This window comes from Canis lupus, chromosome 37 (genome assembly GCF_048164855.1).
Source record: "Canis lupus baileyi chromosome 37, mCanLup2.hap1, whole genome shotgun sequence".
Classification (NCBI taxonomy): Eukaryota; Metazoa; Chordata; class Mammalia; order Carnivora; family Canidae; genus Canis; species Canis lupus.
The window spans coordinates 20839044-20858158 of NC_132874.1; the positions used below are offsets into that span (position 1 = coordinate 20839044).

The window sequence follows — 19115 nt, forward strand, 5'->3', positions numbered from 1 at the left end:
ATAAAAGTGAGATAAGTGAAAAAGCAGGAAAAAGATGACCCATAACAAAGAAGAAAAGAAAAAAGAATAAAAGGAGAACAATAGTAACAAAATGGTTGGAATTAACAGAACTGAAAAATAACTATTAAGAAGACGCTAAAGAATTTAAGGGAAAATGTACAAAATAGGTGAAAAGATGAAGAATTCACCAGAGTAATAAAAACTCTAAAAGAGAAGCAAATAGAAATTGTAGAACTGATAAGTACAATATGAATTCACTGGAGGGGCTTCATGGTTAAATGGACAAAATAGAAAAGGTTAGCAAACCCAAAGATAAGAGAATAAAAACTATCTAAAATAAAGCACTGAGTGAAAAAAAAAATCAGTAATAAAAAACACACCCTGAGAATCAGAGTACTATGGCATAACTTCAAATGGTCTGACATACATGCAGTTGCAGCCTGAAAAGAAAATAAAGAATAGAGTATGCTTGTTGGAAGAGATATCAGGGTTTCAAGGATGGTTAAAGGGCATTAATCCAACCCAGTGAGATCCCAAGCAGGAAAAGACAGAAAAGCATACGTAGGTCAAACCACTGAAAACCACAGTACAAAGATAAAGACAACGAAATGACATGTTTCAAGAGCTGAAAGGAAAACACACACTCACTTGCACAAACACACATATGTGTGGGCACACACCCACAGGCACACACACACCTACACATCCATACACGTGTACACAATGTCCACATGCACACACACATACATGCATGTGTGCACACAAACTGGTAACCTAGACACCTATATTGGTAGGAAATACTCCTAAAAAGTACGGATGAAACAAAGGCATTTCCAGACAAGTAAACTGCGAACTTTTGTGCTACATTACAGGAAAATATTAAAGGAAGTTCTCCAGACCAAAGGGAAATGATCCCAGATAAAAACCAAGATCGGCAGAAAGGAACGATGATCAGTGGGGTAATATCAAGGTGGATATAAAACAAAATAGCTTTAAGTCTCTTTAAAAAATAATTGGCCATTTGAAGCAAATAGAGTGATAGACTGTGGAATTATAATACATGGAGAAATAAAATAAGAATATTAAACTCAAGGAGAGTAAGCCAATCTACACTATTGAAGAAAATTAAATGTCTCATGAAGCTGTGTAATAGTTACCATGGTAAAGGGTGATGGGATTAATTACGCACACTGTAATCTAGAATAGCCACTTAAAAATACAAAATGGAGAGTGCCAGGATGGTTCAGTCGGTTGAGTTACTCTTGATTTCGGCTCAGGTCATGATCTCAGGGTCCTAGGACAGGCCAGAGCTGTGCGTAGGGCTCCGTGCTCAGTGGCCAGTCTGCATGAGATTCTCCCTCTCTCTTGGCCCCTCCCCCCTCTTGTGCTCTCTTTCTAAAATAATAAATAAATCTTAAAAAAAAAAAAACAAAATGGTGAGATCGAATAGGATCAGGGTAATAATAAAATGGAGGAAAAGAACAAACAAACCAAAAAACACAAAACCTTAGTTTCCAAATGAAGGAAAAAAGAGAAGGGGAAAATAAAAAATGACAGAATTAAGCCCAAGAATCTCCCATGTAATTACAGTAAATGTTAAGAGGTATTCAACACTCCATTAAATCCAGGCTTAAATAAAAAGACCCAACTCTATGCAGTTTACAAGAGGCACACTGAATATAAGGACCTAGAGTGAAAATAAAATGAGGACAAGGACATGCACTGCAAACACTAATCATAGGTGTCTACTACGTTAGTATCAGAAAAACTAAACTTTAAAAGTATCATCGGTGATTAAGATGGCTATTTCATAATGATAAAATGATCATTAACGAAGCCCAAAGTTAGTTCTTTGCTCAGACTAAAAGCTTAATAAATTTCTTATTTTTTACATACAATTTCTGACAGTTTATGAACTCCTGTGTGATTATGGACCTCTACTTAAGACTTCTTTCCAAGGGGCACCTGGGTGACTCAGTTGGTTAAGCGTCTGCCTTCAGCTCAGATCACGATCTTGGGGTCCTGGGATAGAGCCCCACTCCCTCTACCCCTCCCCTCTGATTCATGAATAAAAAAAATCTTTAAAAAAACCCCACTCTTTAAAAAAATACACATTATTTATTTTTACACATTATTTTTAAATTCCACAAGTTTCCTTTCAAGTGTATGACCCCTTCAGTTCTTAAAAACTATTATTATTATTATTATTACTATTATTATTAGAATCTTCAAGTCATTTTACCTGAAATTTCACCTTCTGGTTGATATCTGACACGCGGAACTGCTTCAGGAAACGCTCATCCTCACTCCAGAAGAGGCGGATGTCAGGGATGTCATAGAGGATCATGGCCAGTCTTTCCAATCCTAGACCAAAGGCCCAGCCAATTCGATCTTGAGCACCAGCTACGATAGGAAAACAAAACAACTGACTTAAAAAATATAAAGGCTTCAAGGTGAATACTACTTGCTGATAAGTGACCAGTACCACTGTTAAGTGCCTGTTAAGGCACTGGGGAGGGGTTGTGGAGAGATCCACGAGGGTGCCCCATCTTATGTTTCTCATGCTTCCCACATTCCTTACTCACGTCCCTCACTAAAGCACTCTGGAGTCATGCTGACTCTAGGATTGCCTTTCATGTTTTATTACATTCCAGGATCTTTTAAGCCCTGGCTCCTGCCTCTTTGCCCTGATTCAAACATTTAGCCTACTATGTGCAGGTTACAGAGAAGAAGACAGAAAAGATCGTCTCCGTCCCTAGGTGGCCTAACTGGACAGGCAGGTATATTTGAAACATGTCACAGTGGACATTAATATTCAGGAAGAACCCTCCATTTCATTAAAACAACTTTACCCTTAATAAGAGCTACCTCAGTAACACATAGGGAGCAAGCAAGCAAAGATGAAATGCTCATTTACTACCACTCACTCCAAAGGTAAGATGTGTTATTTATTTACATTATGGCAATGCCATGAACTTGAAGGGTTTATTTCGCTTATCTGAAACAGGAGTAAGACCAAAGACATAAAAGCACTGCGTGAAGAAGGCAAGGGAGTAATTCACATGACTGGAAAAGCTTTCAGAAAGGGCTCATGAAAGGAACATAATTTCAACTGAACACTAAGGGTGAGTAGGATCCTGGACAGGCTGCAATGGCCTCAAGATTTCATTCCTAACATGTGTGTCCTGTGTGGATCCCTCCCTTTGAATGTGAGGGACCCCAGGAACGGGATGGAGTTTTACCCATGATTAGGTTACTTTATATGTGGGACCTTCTGAGCAAACCAGCTTACAGAAATGAGAGGGCCCTGTGGCCAGGACCTGAGGGAAGCCTCTAGAAGCTGGAGGAGGCCTGGCAGTCAGCCAGAAATGAGAGTCCTCAGTCCTACAACCTTAAGGAAATGAATTCTCCCAACAGCATGAATGAGCTTAGAAGAGGACCCTGAACTCCAGAAGAGTGTGCAGCCTTGCTGACATCTTGATATCCACCTTGAAGACCCTGAGTTGGGGACCCAGCCAATCTGCGCCTGGACTTCTGGTGCAAGGCAAATAAATGCGACATTCGTTTATGCTGTTGTAATTCATTAAGTATGAGGTTAATTTGTGAGCTAGCAAAAGAAAACAATCATGCATCCAAAATGTGGAGAAAGGTAAAAGAAAATCTCAGACTGAAGGAACGTCTTCAGTAACAAAGGGGTGACAGTACAACATGGAATGGTTAGTAGTGGATTCTGGAAACACAGATGGTTCAACGTTGAGACAGGTAAGAGAGAAGAGAACCCATTTCTGCCTAGCTACTCCTACCACCATTGTTTATGAATAGACAAGGATAAATGTGTAATAGAAGCTATACAGAAGTATGAGCCTCTTCAAATGGTTTAAAAGCTGAATGGGGACGTCTGGGTGGCTCAGTGGTTGAGCGTCTTGCCTTTGGCTTAGGCTGTGATCGCGGGGTCCAGAATCGAGTCCGCGTCAGGCTTCCTGCATGGAGCCTGCTTCTCCCTCTGCCTATGTCTCTGCCTCTCGATCTCTTGTGAATAAATGAATAAAATCTTTAAAAAAAAATAAAAAAATAAAAGTTGAATGAATTAAAATAGTCAAAATGAGATCACAAAAGAAAAAGATAGAGAGAGAGAATGGCTCAGTAGCAGGAGGGAAGGTGGATTTTGAAAGAAAAGCAAGTGGTTGGCTGAGTGCACCCGTCCCTGAGTAAGAATGAGCATTCAGATAAGGAGGAAGGGAGAGGGGTGTCTAACCTTGCAGACAGTGGAGTCACCAAAGAGTGAGCACAATCCCTGACCCAGTGACCAGGTGCCTAAGAGAGCAGTTGAAGAGTGAGGCCAAATATTTTGGAATAATTCATACTGATGCAATCATTCATACTGAAAAATGGTTGGCCACTAGTTACAGACATGAAATATCATATAATCATGACAGAGTTTTTAAATCTATTTAAAGAAGATTTCTTTTTCTTTAAATGAAAAGGGAAAATTGCAGTCCTGGTAAGGTGGTCATTCAGAGTCCTCATTCACTGCCGGTTACAACACATATTTCAATAACAATTTGGAAATAACATGGCAATACATATAAAGTTTTGCCTTAAAAAATGTTCAGTCTTTATTCTTATAGGTCTACTCAGAAATTTGTCCTAAAGAAATAATCCAACAAAAGAAAAATATAAATGAAAGAAGATACTCAGCAGTACAACTTATAAGAGCAAAAACCGGGAAACAATCTGAGTAGCCCAAATTAGGGAATGGCTTAAAATTATAGGGACATTTTGATGCAGTCATTAAAAATCATACTTACATAAATATATATTTAATAAGTGACAGACTATAAGGAATTATGAAAAATATCTATGATAACATGAATATGTACTATGATACCACTATTTAATATAGATACAAAGGACTGTACTGTGAAAATATAAAAACAAATTGTGGTGTTCAAGAATTACAATGGGTAATAGTTTTTAAACAACTTTAAAACATTTTCCTGTAATTGTTACAGTCTTTTCAAATAAACAAGTAATAAAGATAAGTAGGGACGTTAATGCTGCTTTGTGACTTAGGTTTTTTTCCTTAATCTTTTAGATTTTATTACCAATTTTTAGATATAACCAACCACTGAAAGCCTACTTTCTGTAACTGAATGAGCCAGTCAATTTACGGCATGATTTTATTTAATATCTATTCTTTCTTTTAGTATCTTAGTTTTTCCTCCTTTCAGCTACCCACAATTAGTTCTCCAACCCCCAAAACTTTTTCTAAAGCAAAAACAAGAATAACAAAGAGCTCCTCAAAGTAGGTAAGAGCAACAATCTAATTTTTTTTTAAGACAGTTTTATCTATTTGAGAGAGGCGGGGGGCAGAGGGAGAGGGACAGAGAGAACCTCTGGCAGACTCCATGCTGAGCACGGAGCCCAACATGGAGTTCAATCCCATGAAATTGAAATTATGACCTGAGCCAAAATCAAGAGCCAGATGCTCAACTGACTGAGCCACTCAGGTGCCCCAACAATCTAATTTTTTAAATGGACAAAGAAAATCTAATTTTTTAAATGGATATTCATAGAAAAGGGAAGAAAAATTACCCTTAAGCAAAAGAAAAGCTTAAGAAAAATGAAAAGTAAAAATGCACAAGTTACCGTATTTTAGTTATCAGAATGGCTGAATAAACACATCTGATCCCATACTTTATAGCAAAGCCAAGGGAAAACAAGCACTCTCTACATTGCTGGTAGGTTCACAATTGGGTTTTTACCCTATTGACCTAAGGACCATAATATAGCAGTAGCTATCAACATTACAGGTGCATATACCACCTTGTTACTTTAGCTACTAGAATGTAATCCTACTTATGGGAAATTATGAATGTGTAAGTCCTCTTGCTGGAGTATTGGTTATAAGAGCAAAAGATAACAACCTAATGTCCATCACTAGGGAACCAACTAAATAATCTGCTATGTCCATACAATGGCATATTATTATAAAAATCTCTGACAGATTTCAAAAACTTTGATGAAAGCAGCAGCTGCCTGGCTTTGTTTTGTTTTGTTCTTATTTTGGGGGTGGTTGGGAAAGAACTGAGCAAATGGAGGACAAAAATGGGAAGACATCACACTACATACCTTTTTAAATAAAGACAAGAAATATTTCAGATAACAGAGATTTTTGTTACTAGATAAAATAATTTGTCTTCTGTTTATTTTTAAGAGATTATAAGAACAAAGTATTCCTCTCATGTTACATGGGGGCCAAACTTTCAGGATAATTATAATTAATAAAAATGGATTCCTATGTCCTCCTTCTAATAGCCAGGATGGGTCTCTTTCCTTCTATAAGACCCAATGCATTTCTAAGCCTGAAATGTCATTATTGGTGGGGCTTTCAAAAAAAAAAAAAAAAAAAAACTCACAAATTCCTTCATACCTTTTTTCTTCAATCTCAGTGGGTTGTAATGTCTTCAGCTAATCAACTATAGAGGAAATGATGCTACATGACTTCTGAGGTCAGTTTATTTATTTTTTTAAAGACTTTATTTACTCATGACAGACACAGAGAAAGAGAGAGGCAGAGACAGAGGCAAAGGGAGAAGCAGGCTCCACGCAGGGAGCCCAATGTGTGACTTGATCCCGGGACTCCAGGATCATGCCCTGGGCTGAAGGCAGGCACTAAACCACTGAGTCACCCAGGGATCCCCCCCTTGGTTAGTTTAAAATAGCCATACAACTAACATTTGGTCTTCTGTAAATGCTTGCTCTTCACACGTTCCTTCTCACAATTCTACCTCTAGCACATTCTCTCTTGAAACCCAACTGCCATCCTCTGAGAAGGCAGTAGCATGGAGACACCATGTATAGGCACTCCAGTGGACGGTCCTAGGTGAATCCAGCTTTCAAATCATCCTAATGCTGACAGCAAACATGTCAGTAAAGGAGACTTAGGAGGGGGCCAGGCCTGGCTCTCTAAATCACCCCAGCTGTTTAATCTTCCCAAGGCTCCAGCCACCATGGATGAGAGAGAAACTGTCCCCACTATGCGCTGTCCAAATTTGTGACCACAGAATAATAAAACTGTGGCTCTCTTATGCCATTAAGTTTGGAGAGGTTTGTTATTCAACAAGGGATAACCAGACATTGTTAAATCACCTGCATTTTGCTTTGTATTATAAACATTTCCAAAAATAAATAAATAAAAATAAATAAGCATTTCTGATTATGGTTAAACTAAGGCTAACTGAACTACTGATGTAAATTCATTTATTTGAGATATAAGATGATGCAAATAAAGACTAGATAGTGTTTCACTTAGGAGAGATTCGGAATTAAGCTTTAAGTAAGATGAATCCACTATATTATAGTATCCTGTATGTCATAGTATCAATTACATCCTAATATCGCATCTATATACAAAGGCCATGCCACCCCACATTATTCATTGCGTTGTTCATCCTACATAGAAACAAAACAGTCCTAGGCCAAAACTATGTAATACCCCTTCTCCCAACCAACTACTGCTTTTCACCTTATTTTTCTACTTTGTGATGAATGGATCATCATCCATCTAGTTATTCAAGGCAGAACCCTGGGAGAAAATTTTAACTCTAAATACTACCTCATTTCAGATATAGACATTTAAAGTATATCTCAAAATTTTTCTCAAAACTATCCCTTTATTCTAGTCTAATTGCTACTACCGATTTGTGCCTTTAACAAATATCTCTCACCTGGGCTCTTCTAAGAAACACCCAAGTAGTCACCGTCTGTCTCCCTATTTGGTCCATCTGTGATATTGCCACCAATTCTCCTTATAAAACATAAATTTGGACACTGTCACCAGTATAAAAGGGAAGAACAATGAATGACTCATCTCTAAGAACCATATTTGTTCTTAATCTTATTTTGCATTTATTGTCTTTCTAAAACACACACAAAAAAAGCTTAAAATTATTCCATAGATCCCCATTCACTCTAGCTAAACTTGAATACTCAGGGAACCTCAAGATTCGATGTACAAGGTCCAGTTGGGAAAATGCTTTACTGTAAGTTAAATACTAGCATCTCTGTTCATTACTTGGCACCGAGGCAATCATAAAGATAAACAGATGGGGTGCCTGGATGATTCAGTTGGTTATGCGTCTGCCTTTGGCTCCACTAGGACAGAGCCCCATGTTGGGCTCTCTCCTCAATGGAGAGCCTGCTTCTCCCTCTCCCTCTACCTCTGCCTGATGCTCCCCTTGCTCATGTGCTCTCTCTCTCTAATAAATAAATAAAATCTTAAAAAAAAAGTGGAAACACAAGTATTCAGCTATGTTACAGATAGACTGAGAAGGAGTAGACTGAAAAAGTTTGAAGAACTTTCAAAAAATTTTTCAATACCTCACAGGTTGTTAATTTTGTCACATATAAAATTATGCCCATGACATTGCTCAACAACAGAATTCACTTTTTTTTCAAATGCAGATGGTTCATTTGCCAACACAGACCATTTTCAGAAACACAGAAAAACCCTCAAAATACTTAAAAGGATTGACATTTACAAGGAACATCCCATGCCCAAAGTGAAACTAAATCAGAAGTCAACACTATAAAAATATCTGAAAATTTCCCAACTATAGGGAAATTAAACAACATACTTTTAAATTATCCAAGATTCAAATAAAACAAATCGCAACAAAAATTAGGAAATGCATTGAAATAAATACAAATTAGGATGCAACACATAATAATGAATAGAATGCAACTAAACCTGTGACTCAAAAGAAACCTGTAACATTAAATGCTTATGTCAGAGAAGAAGGTGTCAAATCATGACTTACTTTACAAACTAGAAAAAGAAAATTAAGAACTAAGTAAAACAAAGAAAAAATAAAGAAAATAATTTAAGTGGTAAAAAAACAGAAAAACAATAGAGAAAATTGATGACACCAAAGCTGGTTTAAAATAATTTTTTTAAACTGGAGCATAGTTGATACACAATGTTACTTACATTAGTTTCAGATGTACAACATAGTGATTCCACAACTCCGATATGTTGTGGTATGCTCACCAAAAGTGTAGCTACCATCTGTCACCATAAATTACTATTACAATACCATCAATTATATTCCCTCTGCTGTGCCTTTAATCCTGTGACTTCTTCCATAACTGGATACCTGTATCTCCCATTCCTCTTCACCTGTTTTGCCCACTCTCTCACCATCTTTCCCTCTGGCAACCATTAGTTTGTTCTTGGTATTTATGGGTCTGTTTCTGCTATTTGTTTATTTATTTGTTTTCTTTTCTAGATTCCATATTTAAGTGAAATCATATGGTATCTGCTAGAATCAAGACAAGAAATAGCAAGTGCTAGTGAAGATTCAAAAAGAAAGGAAGCCTTGTACATTGTTGGTGGGAATGTAAATTGGTGTGGCCACTGTGGGAAACAGTATAGTATGGAAGTTCCTCAAAAATGAAAAATGGAAATATCATACAAGTTAGTAATTCCACTACCGAGTATTTACTCCCTCCCAAAGAATGAAAACACTAATTCAAAAAGATATACGCACCTCTATGTTTATTGCAGCATTATTTACAACAGCCAAGACATGGAAGCCACCCAGGTGTCCACTGATAGATGAACAAAGAAGAGTGCTGTGTGTGTGTGTATATTATATATATATATATATATATATATATATATATATATATATATATAATATGTGTGTATTAAATATACGTATTATATATACATATATGTATAATGGAATATTAGTCATAAGAAAAAAAAATTTCTCTATTTGAATTATTTCACCTCTGGGTCCATCCATATTGTTGCAAATAGCAAGGTCTTTTTCCTTTTGAGGACTGAGTAATGTTCCATTTTACATGTATACCAAAAGCTGTTTAAAAAATTTCAAAACTTGATAAACTTCTAGCCAAACCAATAAGGGTAAAAGAAAAAGAGGAGGTACAAATTACCAATGTCAGGAATGAAATATAGGGCCTCACTAAACACAGATCCTAGAGACATTAAAAGGATAATGGGGGGATATTATGAATAACTTTATGCAAATGAATAAAACTATTCAACAATCCATACAAAATGGAAAATTCCTCCAAAAAAAAAAAACCCCAAACTACCAAAGCCTATTAAAACGAACAGATAATCTGTATCAATTAAAAATACTGAATATGTCATGAAAACCTTCCCACAAAGAAAACTTGAAGATCAGATGGCTTTAACTATGAATTCTATCACAATGTTAAGGAAGAAATAATACTAATTCTATAAAACTCTCCCAGAAAGTAGAGAATAATGAAATTTTATGAGGCTAGGATTACTCTTATACCCAAACCAGACAAAGACATTCCAAGAAAAGAAAACTTTAAACCAATATGCATCATGAACAGAGAAAACAAACAAACCACCTTTAACAAAATATTAACAGACTGAATCCAGCAATGCATGAAAAGGACACAATGTCAGGACTGGATTTATCCTAGGAATGCAAGTTTGCCTCAACATATGAACATCAGTCAATGTAACTCATCATATAAGCAGATTAAAAAAAGAAAACACATGATCATTCAGTAGATGCAGAAAAAGCAATTAAAAAATTTACCATTCACTAATTATAAAAATTCTCAGCAAATGAAGAACACTGGGCATTTCTTTAATCTCATGAAAGATACAATAAGAAATGAAGAGCTAATACAATACCCAGTGGTGAAAGACCAGTTGCTTTCCCTCAGGGTCAGCTTGAAGACATCTATGTCCACTCTATTTCTTTTTCTATTAACCTGAGTTCCAAGCCAGTTGGGCGGGGAGTGGGGAGTGGGTGAGGGGGAGGGCAGGAAGCAAAAACAAAAATAAAAGCAGATCAACAGATTGGAAAGAAAAAAGTAAAACTGTCTTTATTTGTAGATGGCATGACTGACTACATAAAAATTCCTAAGGAAAATATTTCAAAGGTTACTGATACGTGACTTTAGGAGATCATGATCTACAAAATTCCACAGAATGCATGATTTTGGGGCATCTGTTTCACATGTCAGTGGGGAGTAGCGCAGACACTCTTCTGAAGATAGGAGACTGGCTCTACTGGGAGGACCCAATGCGAAGACCAGTGAGGCAGCCATTGCATCAGGCACCTGGAATCCCAACCACTTCAGTTATGGATGAGATCTGGGGTAGAAGCAGGGAGCAGAGGGCCTCTAGCTTCCTTCCATCACACTCTGAGTCTTACAATTATTCTTATGGAAAGGCCTACTTGGGACAATCCATTACTGTGGAGGGTTGCAAGAAAGGATGTGGCATCTGTTTGCTGAGCTGTATCAAATTTTACCTTTGAAACACTTTTGCTTTGGTCCCACCTAGAACACCTACTTCTTCTGAATTGCACCCCTCACTGTGCTATCTGGCTAGGACACTATTAGTAAGACACCAGGCGCTCCCATCCAGGATGCGGATCACTGTATCACAGTCTTCTCTAAGAGATGCCATTAAATAAACTGATCTCAGATCTAAGAAGATGGAAAATGCTTCTTTCCCCCTGAACAACTGGTTGTTTTTCATTTTAACAATACCACAAGTTACATAATTGATCATAATTCTCTCCTAACTTTGGCCCCATAGAAGCTTAGAGCCAACCTTGCAGGTCACCTCTACAACTGTACAAGTGTTCAGGGTACATTTCTCTGTGTGACTCTTGGCCCAGTTTTATTTTCTTATCCTTATTTCCTCTTTGTCCTGATTATCTCAACTATTTATTTTAGCCTCTTGTACATACTTTTATATGGCACTTCAAATTCTTTATGGAAGAAAGTGAGCCATAAATAACTAGACACTTAAAGATACTGTCAGCCAAGGCAGGTCTAATTTTCAGGTCTTTGGCACTCCTCAGCTGTAATTTGTTGCCAGGTGCTCAAGGGCTGACAGGGTTTTAAGGCAGTATATTTTTTTCCCTATTCCAATAGTAGAGAGTTCCAGTAAACTAGAGTCCCCAAAGCAGAAAGCTGACTGCAGAGAAACCTCCTCAATTAAACAGAATATTCAGGATGGGAAGCAATTAGGTAGGTATTCTGATTAACACGGCTTTGTGCTGAATGGAACAACCCACACAGGAAAAATTGTTTTTGTTGTTGGTGCTGAAAATCATCCTAAGAAGGTCAGCCTATATATAGAAGCAAAATAATGTGAGAGCCCAGAGATTGGAAAATTAAAAAGAGAAAGAAAAAGAGGAGGAAGAGGAGGAGGAGGAGGAGGAGGAGGAGGAGGAGGAGGAGGAGGAAGAGAGGATGCCAACTGAAAAGAGGACAGTAGGAAGTCTTCAGCGTCAAAGTGGAGAAACTAAGTGGATCCTAGAGCCTAAAGCCATCTAATCCCATAAACTGTCCCTTCTACAGCAGATGGCTGTCCAAGCTCTGCCTCAACAGCTGCAGAAAGAGAAGCTGGAACAAGAGAGAAACCAAAGCACTGCACAAGGCTTGGCACATGGCCTCTGGTTTGGCCCTTCCAAGCACAGACCCTGGGAGCATGAGGCATCTCAGAGAGACAATGGCTCTCCTGGCTATGTGTCAGGATGGGGACCAAAGAGCCCTGAAGAAAGACCAAAACTGGCTGCCATGCTTTTGAAAGCAAAGGCCATCTGTGCCTTGAGTGGAAGGTACCAGGGGTGGTGGGTAGGGATACTTTTCAGACCTCCATTCCAAAAAAGTCTTTAGAAAAATCACTGTGCCATGGAGAAAAGATTGTATCACCAACCTGAGAAAAGGCTGAGAATGGAAAGTTGTTGACCATGAAACAGATCTACACACAAACACACAGTATTAAAGCTGCACCAAGACAAGAGAAGCCTATGTGCCTTCATCTCTATATGTGATGATCTTGAGCCACAGAGAGACAGTTACAGAATAAATTATATTTTGTCAGACAATGCAAGAAGATGAGGAATTTGGGAGAATTGGGGGGGGGCAAGAAGCAGAGAGAATTATTAGGGCAATGAAAATACTCTATATAGATACTATAATGATGGGTACATGTCATTATACATTTGTCGAAACCCACAGAATGTACAACCCCAAGAATGAACCATAAGGTAAACAATGAATTTTGGGTGATAATGACATGTCAAATATAGGTTTATCAATAGAAAAAATGTAGCACTTTGATAGGGGATATTGATAATTGGGGAGCTATGCATGTGTTGGGGCAGAGGGTATATGGGAACTCTGTTTGTTACCCTCAATTTTGCTATGAAACTAAAGCTGCCCTAAAAAATTAGTCTTCACTTAAAAAAGGGAGGTGAGAGTGGAAAGAAAACCCACAAAATGGAAGAAAGGTTTGTTAAGGGTTTACTATCCAAGGACGTCTGGGTGGCTCAGCGGTTGAGCGTCTACCTTTGGCTCAGGGTGTGATCCCCATCCTGGGATACAGTCCCACACTGGGCTCCCTGCAGGGAGCCTGCTTCTCCCTCTGCCTGTGTCTCTGCCTCTCTCTATTTCCCATGAATAAATAAATAAAATCTTTAGAAAACAAAAGAGTTTACTATCCAGGATATATAAAGAACTCCTACAATTCAAAAAACAAACAACCCAATTTAAAAATGGACAAAAGATTTACATAGACATTTCTATGAAATAGAAATGTCTATGAAATAGAAATAACCAAGAGGCACCGGAAAAGATGCTCCACATCATTAGTCATTAGGGAAATGTAAACCCAAACCATAGTGAGATACTACTTCACACCTACTAGGCTGGCTATAATATAAAACAAACAAACAAAAAACTGAGAAAACAAGTGCCAACAAGGACGTGAACAAATTGGAACCCTTGTGTACTGTTGCTGGGAATGTAACATGGTGCAGCTGCTGTGGGAAACAGTTGGGCAGTTCTTCAAAAAATTTAACATAGAATTACCATATGACCCAGCCATTCTCTCTCTCTCTCTCTCTAGATCAACTGATCTATTTCTATCTGTATGTGTGTGTATACATCTGTGTGTGTACATATGCATACACAAAACCTATAGACGTACAGATACATAGATATACATATATCCAAGAAAATTGAAAAAGGGACTCAAAATAACTGTACACTAATGTTCACAGCAGCATTATTCACAATAGATGAAAGGTAAAAAGAATAACTCAATGTCAGAGAATGAATAAACAAAATGCAGTACGTGTATAAAATGGAATATTATTCAACCCCTAAAAGGAAATGGAGTTCTAATACATGCCATAGGATGAGTGAACCTAAAGAGATATGCTAAGTGAAGGAAGCCAGATGCAGAAGGATACATACTGAATGATTTCACATATGTAAAATATCTAGAATAATAAATTCATAGAGATAGCAAGGTTAGAGGTTATTAAGGAGTGAGAAGGAGGGAGGGACTGTTTAATGAGTAGTTTCTACTTGAGGTGGTGACAACATTTTGCAAATCGATAGTGCCAGTGGTCGAACAACATTGTGAATGTAATTAATGTCAGGGAATTGTATACTTAAAAACGGTTAAAATGGCAAATTTTTTTATTGTATTCATTTTACCACATAAAAATAAAATTTCAAAGGGGCTAATACCATTTACCAACTTTGAAGGACATTTCTGCATGTTCTTCACTTTCTGAAAAGATTTTCTTTTTCTCATTACCACATCCATCTCTGAAAACACTGAGATTTACCAATTGAGCCACTATGCAGCCAATTATTTCAGTGGACCACAGCTGCTTCTCCCATAAAATAAAAGAACAGCAATAATACAGCATCTCAAGTTCCTTCCAGCTCTCAACAATCTAGGATGTGGCTCAGTTTGAAGGAGTTAACTAAGGTCTACTCTAAAAAAGCTTTCAATGAAGTATAAAGTACTGCAAAATAATCCTGTTTAATATTTAAGAGCATAACAAAGGTCTGTCAACTGTCCTCTCCTGTGGCCATCTCGTCTCCCCCCAACCCCCCCCAGAAATTCAGGTACACTCAACTTTGCTTCCCTTGACAGGGCAGCTGTATCCACTGAAATGGTCTTTTATCCCACCTGTTTCAGGTCTCTGTTCAAATGTCACCTTCTCAAGGAGGCCTCCCTGACCACCCACTTTAAAACTATATATATACATCTATACCAATCTCCACGTACAATCCCCCTTATTCTGCCTTGTTTTCTTCAGATAATATCCTCTTCAAAGATACTACAACCTTTCGTATCTCTTTTACTTATTTATGGTCAGACTGCTGCTAGTCTGTAATCCACGAGGGCAGGATCTTTGCTGGTTTTCCCTATTAATGCATCCTGAGGAGCTAGGACGGGGTGTGACAAGTGCTCAGATATTTGCAAACTGAGTGAATGGTTTGGAGGGAGAAGTGTTGAGCCTTTTCTACTTTTTTAAATTACTTGTTTCTCAAAGAACTGCAGGCTTAAAAGGAAGTTTTCAATACAGTGACTAATGTGAGAGATTTTATTTATCATATTATGAAGACAGACGTACATCTATCATCTGTCATATCTATCAAATCATAAATTTCATACATGAAATATCTATCATATTTAACAGTGGTGATATTAGAAAGGAGAGAACTGGAACACAAAGAAGGAACAACAGGAAAAGATGAATATTTTAACCAGTCATCCCAACCTTCATCTCTATTCATTGAGCTGACTTCATACAGTTCAGCTGGCAGCAGGTCACAAACCCCTGAAGTCTACGTCCTGCTTCTGCTTCTGCTTCAGGATTTTTTCTGTTTTATTGTATTCCTCAGTGGCTGAACTGTTGAGATGTAAACAGTCCCTGCATCCTGAGCTTCCCTCTCAAAATGTTTTGTGGCAAAGCCAACGATCAAATTAGAACTTTAAACTACCACACTGAAAAACATTTTTGTATATATTTTTCCCTTCCTTGTCAATGGGGGCTAATTTTTTGACTTAATGAATTCACGCTTTCCCAAAATAAATGCTACAAGAAATACTGGAACAACCAAGCAATTAACATTCATATTTTATAAAACCTTATCAATTAAAAAGCGTTTCATCAATATTATCTTGATTTTAATCCTCACAATGATCCTAAAGGGAATGTCAGAACTGGTATATAATGAAAAAATAAACACCATTTAAGCAAAATCACAGACAATGGGACTCAGACCTGTTTTTTTTCCCTTCAAGTTTGTATGTCCAAACATTATCTTAGAGGGGCTGTGTTCAAACTACTTCAAGCCATCAGAAAATTCCACTTATGCCTGTGTGCTTTCTGCTTTGTAACTGCCAGTTTCCTGATTGACTTTATCATTATTCCATGAAAGCTAGTAGAGTGACCTGTGTAAATGCATGCTCAAATCTATCAGTAGATTTTTCTGAATTTTGGGTTTCATCCACTATACCAAACATGCTTTTCACACTGAATTTGACTAATATACACAGAGTGAGTTGATAGGACTAGTTAGCAGTGGTATTGGACGAAAGCTTCATCTTCCCTTGATCATTAGTTATGTTGGCAGTCACACAAGAATAAAAGCCCCATAGTAGATAATAATTAAAAAAAAAAAAAAAAAGCCCCATGGTATCCCCGTGCAACACTGTACCTCCAGACTCAGGTCTAGAAAAAGCCAGAACAGCTACATAAATTCTGATTTCTTCTCTTCCAACCACAGACTCAGTCCTTGATCCCATGCTTTCCAGCTACAACTCTTGAATTCCTTAGAGACTTGCGACTGGATGATTGACTTCTCAAGCTGTGCCCAAAGATCGATCTCCTGCCTGAAAAATTTCTCTAGTTGCGTATATCCTTGGCCCCACACAATTCTGTCAATAAGTCCTTCATACAATCCAAAGGGAGACCTCTTTTAAAAGAACCTTTCGATGGTGTGGAGCGGACTATGGATCAGATTCTGTAAGCTGTGGAGACAGTAGTCCTTAATACAATCTGAGCTAGACTGCATTCGAGTAAACTTAAAACAACAAACCCTTCAAAGCCCATCTTAAAAAGCTCACCTTGGACCATCTTCCTTTCTTTCTTGCGTCCTGGATTTCAGTCTTCTATAGTTTAACAAAGGGGAAAACAGTTTCTGGTGCACGTCCTAATAACAGTACATGAAGCAATTCCCAAAGGTTTGTCTAGTACAAATCCTTCATATAATGTCTCCAGCTTCCCTTAGGGGCTTGCATCCTAGGAATCTGCCCCCTTCTGCTCCTTGAGCCTTTAATCTGGGTATGGTGGACCCTGTTGGTTGCTTTCCCAGCAGCCATCCTGCTTTCTCTGGAGTTTGGGCAGCAATGTACCTACCCTCAGGGGAGGGAAGGAGCACTGTTTTCCAATGACTCATTTAGGGGAGACATGGCCAATGAGATACATGGGGAAATTTCTAGTATGCTCAAAGGCAAGATACAGGTCTTTTGGAACTCTTCCTATCTTCCCTCTTGCATTAGATGTTACACATGAAAATATGATGCCTGGAGTTGCAGCAGCCAACACATGACCAGAGGGCAACAAGTTGGCAGATGAAAGCCACTGTGCTGAGGAAAGAGATGAGGATGAGTGAGAAGGGCCTGGACTTCTCAAAACCAGCCCTACAGCCTATACATTAGGACCTGTTCATCTTTGAAATAAATTATAAAATTTGTAGGACCTAAACTACTGTTATCTATGGTTTCTGCTTCTTGCTGACAGATACATAAATCCTGATATACCAAACATCAGGAAGAAGACCATCTAGAGCTATTGGTAAGAAAGATCCTGTTGGGGAGACAAAGGTAATTTCAATGCAAGAAATCTGGCCTTCTTAAAGCCTTCTCTCAGGACTCAAGACAAATAACAAATTTCAGCCTTTATCTGGGTTTAGGTTGCCTTTTCTAAAGTCTAACCATTACACGTCAGTGGGAAATGTGTAGATCCAGGCTACCCAGTCTCAGTGGCATGAAACATGGGAATTGTGATCTTAGTAAGGTTATGAACAAGCTAAAAGACCAATGAGAGTGGATCAAGAACCCTATGAAAATTCCAGAAAAATGAAACCAAAGGATGCCCATAGGAGATTCATCCCCCAAATGCCAAGAGACTAAGATATATTTTTCCTGAACTGCTGGTAGAGAAGTATGACTTCAACTTTTATCAAAGCAAGGAAAATGGCTCCGAAAAAACAGATAACTCTCCTCAGCCATTTCTTCAATATGTCCAACAAATAGGAAGTGCAGTAGTCAAGCCTATATCAGTATTGTGTAGGCATCTCTTCATGCAGAGTTAGTATTGCCACCCGAGTCATGAAAGGTGTTAACACAGCTCTGCCTAGTAATAAACTTCCTTAAGAAAGAGAAGTGATAAGCTTGTCGCAGTCCCAGTGCTCCAATGAGAGGGCACAAGAAACTAATGGTGCCACCAAGTTAGAAGTGCATACAAGTCACTGTAGGTTATCACTCAAAAGTCAGAGTAAAGGGACTCTAAACTTCCATTAGTTATCACCCTAATAGGAGAACACAGCACACACAATATCTTGATATCAATAATTAGCAACTTTGTGATTTTGGTTCGCTCTTATAAGCTCCACAGCGCACACATGTTATACTCACGTTATCTGAACATACCAAAAGGTACAATCTACAGAAGAGTGATCACACTCACTAAAAACTTAAAAACACTTGCTAAAACTTCCCTCAGTGTGCCAGTAGCTATACCAGTTATTTTACATTTATTTACATATTATAATTATATAAATATATGTATTATATGTAATGATTTATTGAGCCATTTAAGAATTGGCCCCTTAGACCATGCTCCTTCAGTCCATAAGACTTCCATGTATATTTCCGAAGAACAAAGATACTATCTTATGTATCCATAGCACAGTTAACAAATTCAGGAAATTTCACATTAATGTAATACTCTTATCTAATCTGTAGTTCATCTTTAGATTTTGTCAATTTTCCCAGGAATGTCCTTATACGCTTTTCTCCCTCCAGTACAGGATATAGTCTAGGGTCACATATTGCATTTATGCACCATGTCTCTTTAGTCTCCTTTAATCTGGAGCAGCTAGTTGGCCTTTCTTGGTCCTGTAAGACATTGACATTTTGGAGAATTCTGACCAATTATCTTATAGAATTTCCTCCTCAATTTGAGATTCTCTGATGTTTCTTCATGATT

General features: G+C 37.9%; 1 protein-coding gene across 6 annotated transcripts in view; it reads right to left on the reverse strand.

The window, feature by feature from the left end:
• The window catches only part of FARS2 (phenylalanyl-tRNA synthetase 2, mitochondrial), a 499388-nt gene that overhangs the window by 186063 nt on the left and 294210 nt on the right, over positions 1–19115 (reverse strand). For all 6 annotated transcript variants that reach the window (XM_072813848.1, XM_072813845.1, XM_072813846.1 and 3 more), the window contains one exon: positions 2243–2403. In XM_072813848.1, coding sequence (XP_072669949.1) covers positions 2243–2403 — 161 coding nt within the window. The remainder of the gene's footprint in view (positions 1–2242; positions 2404–19115) is intronic.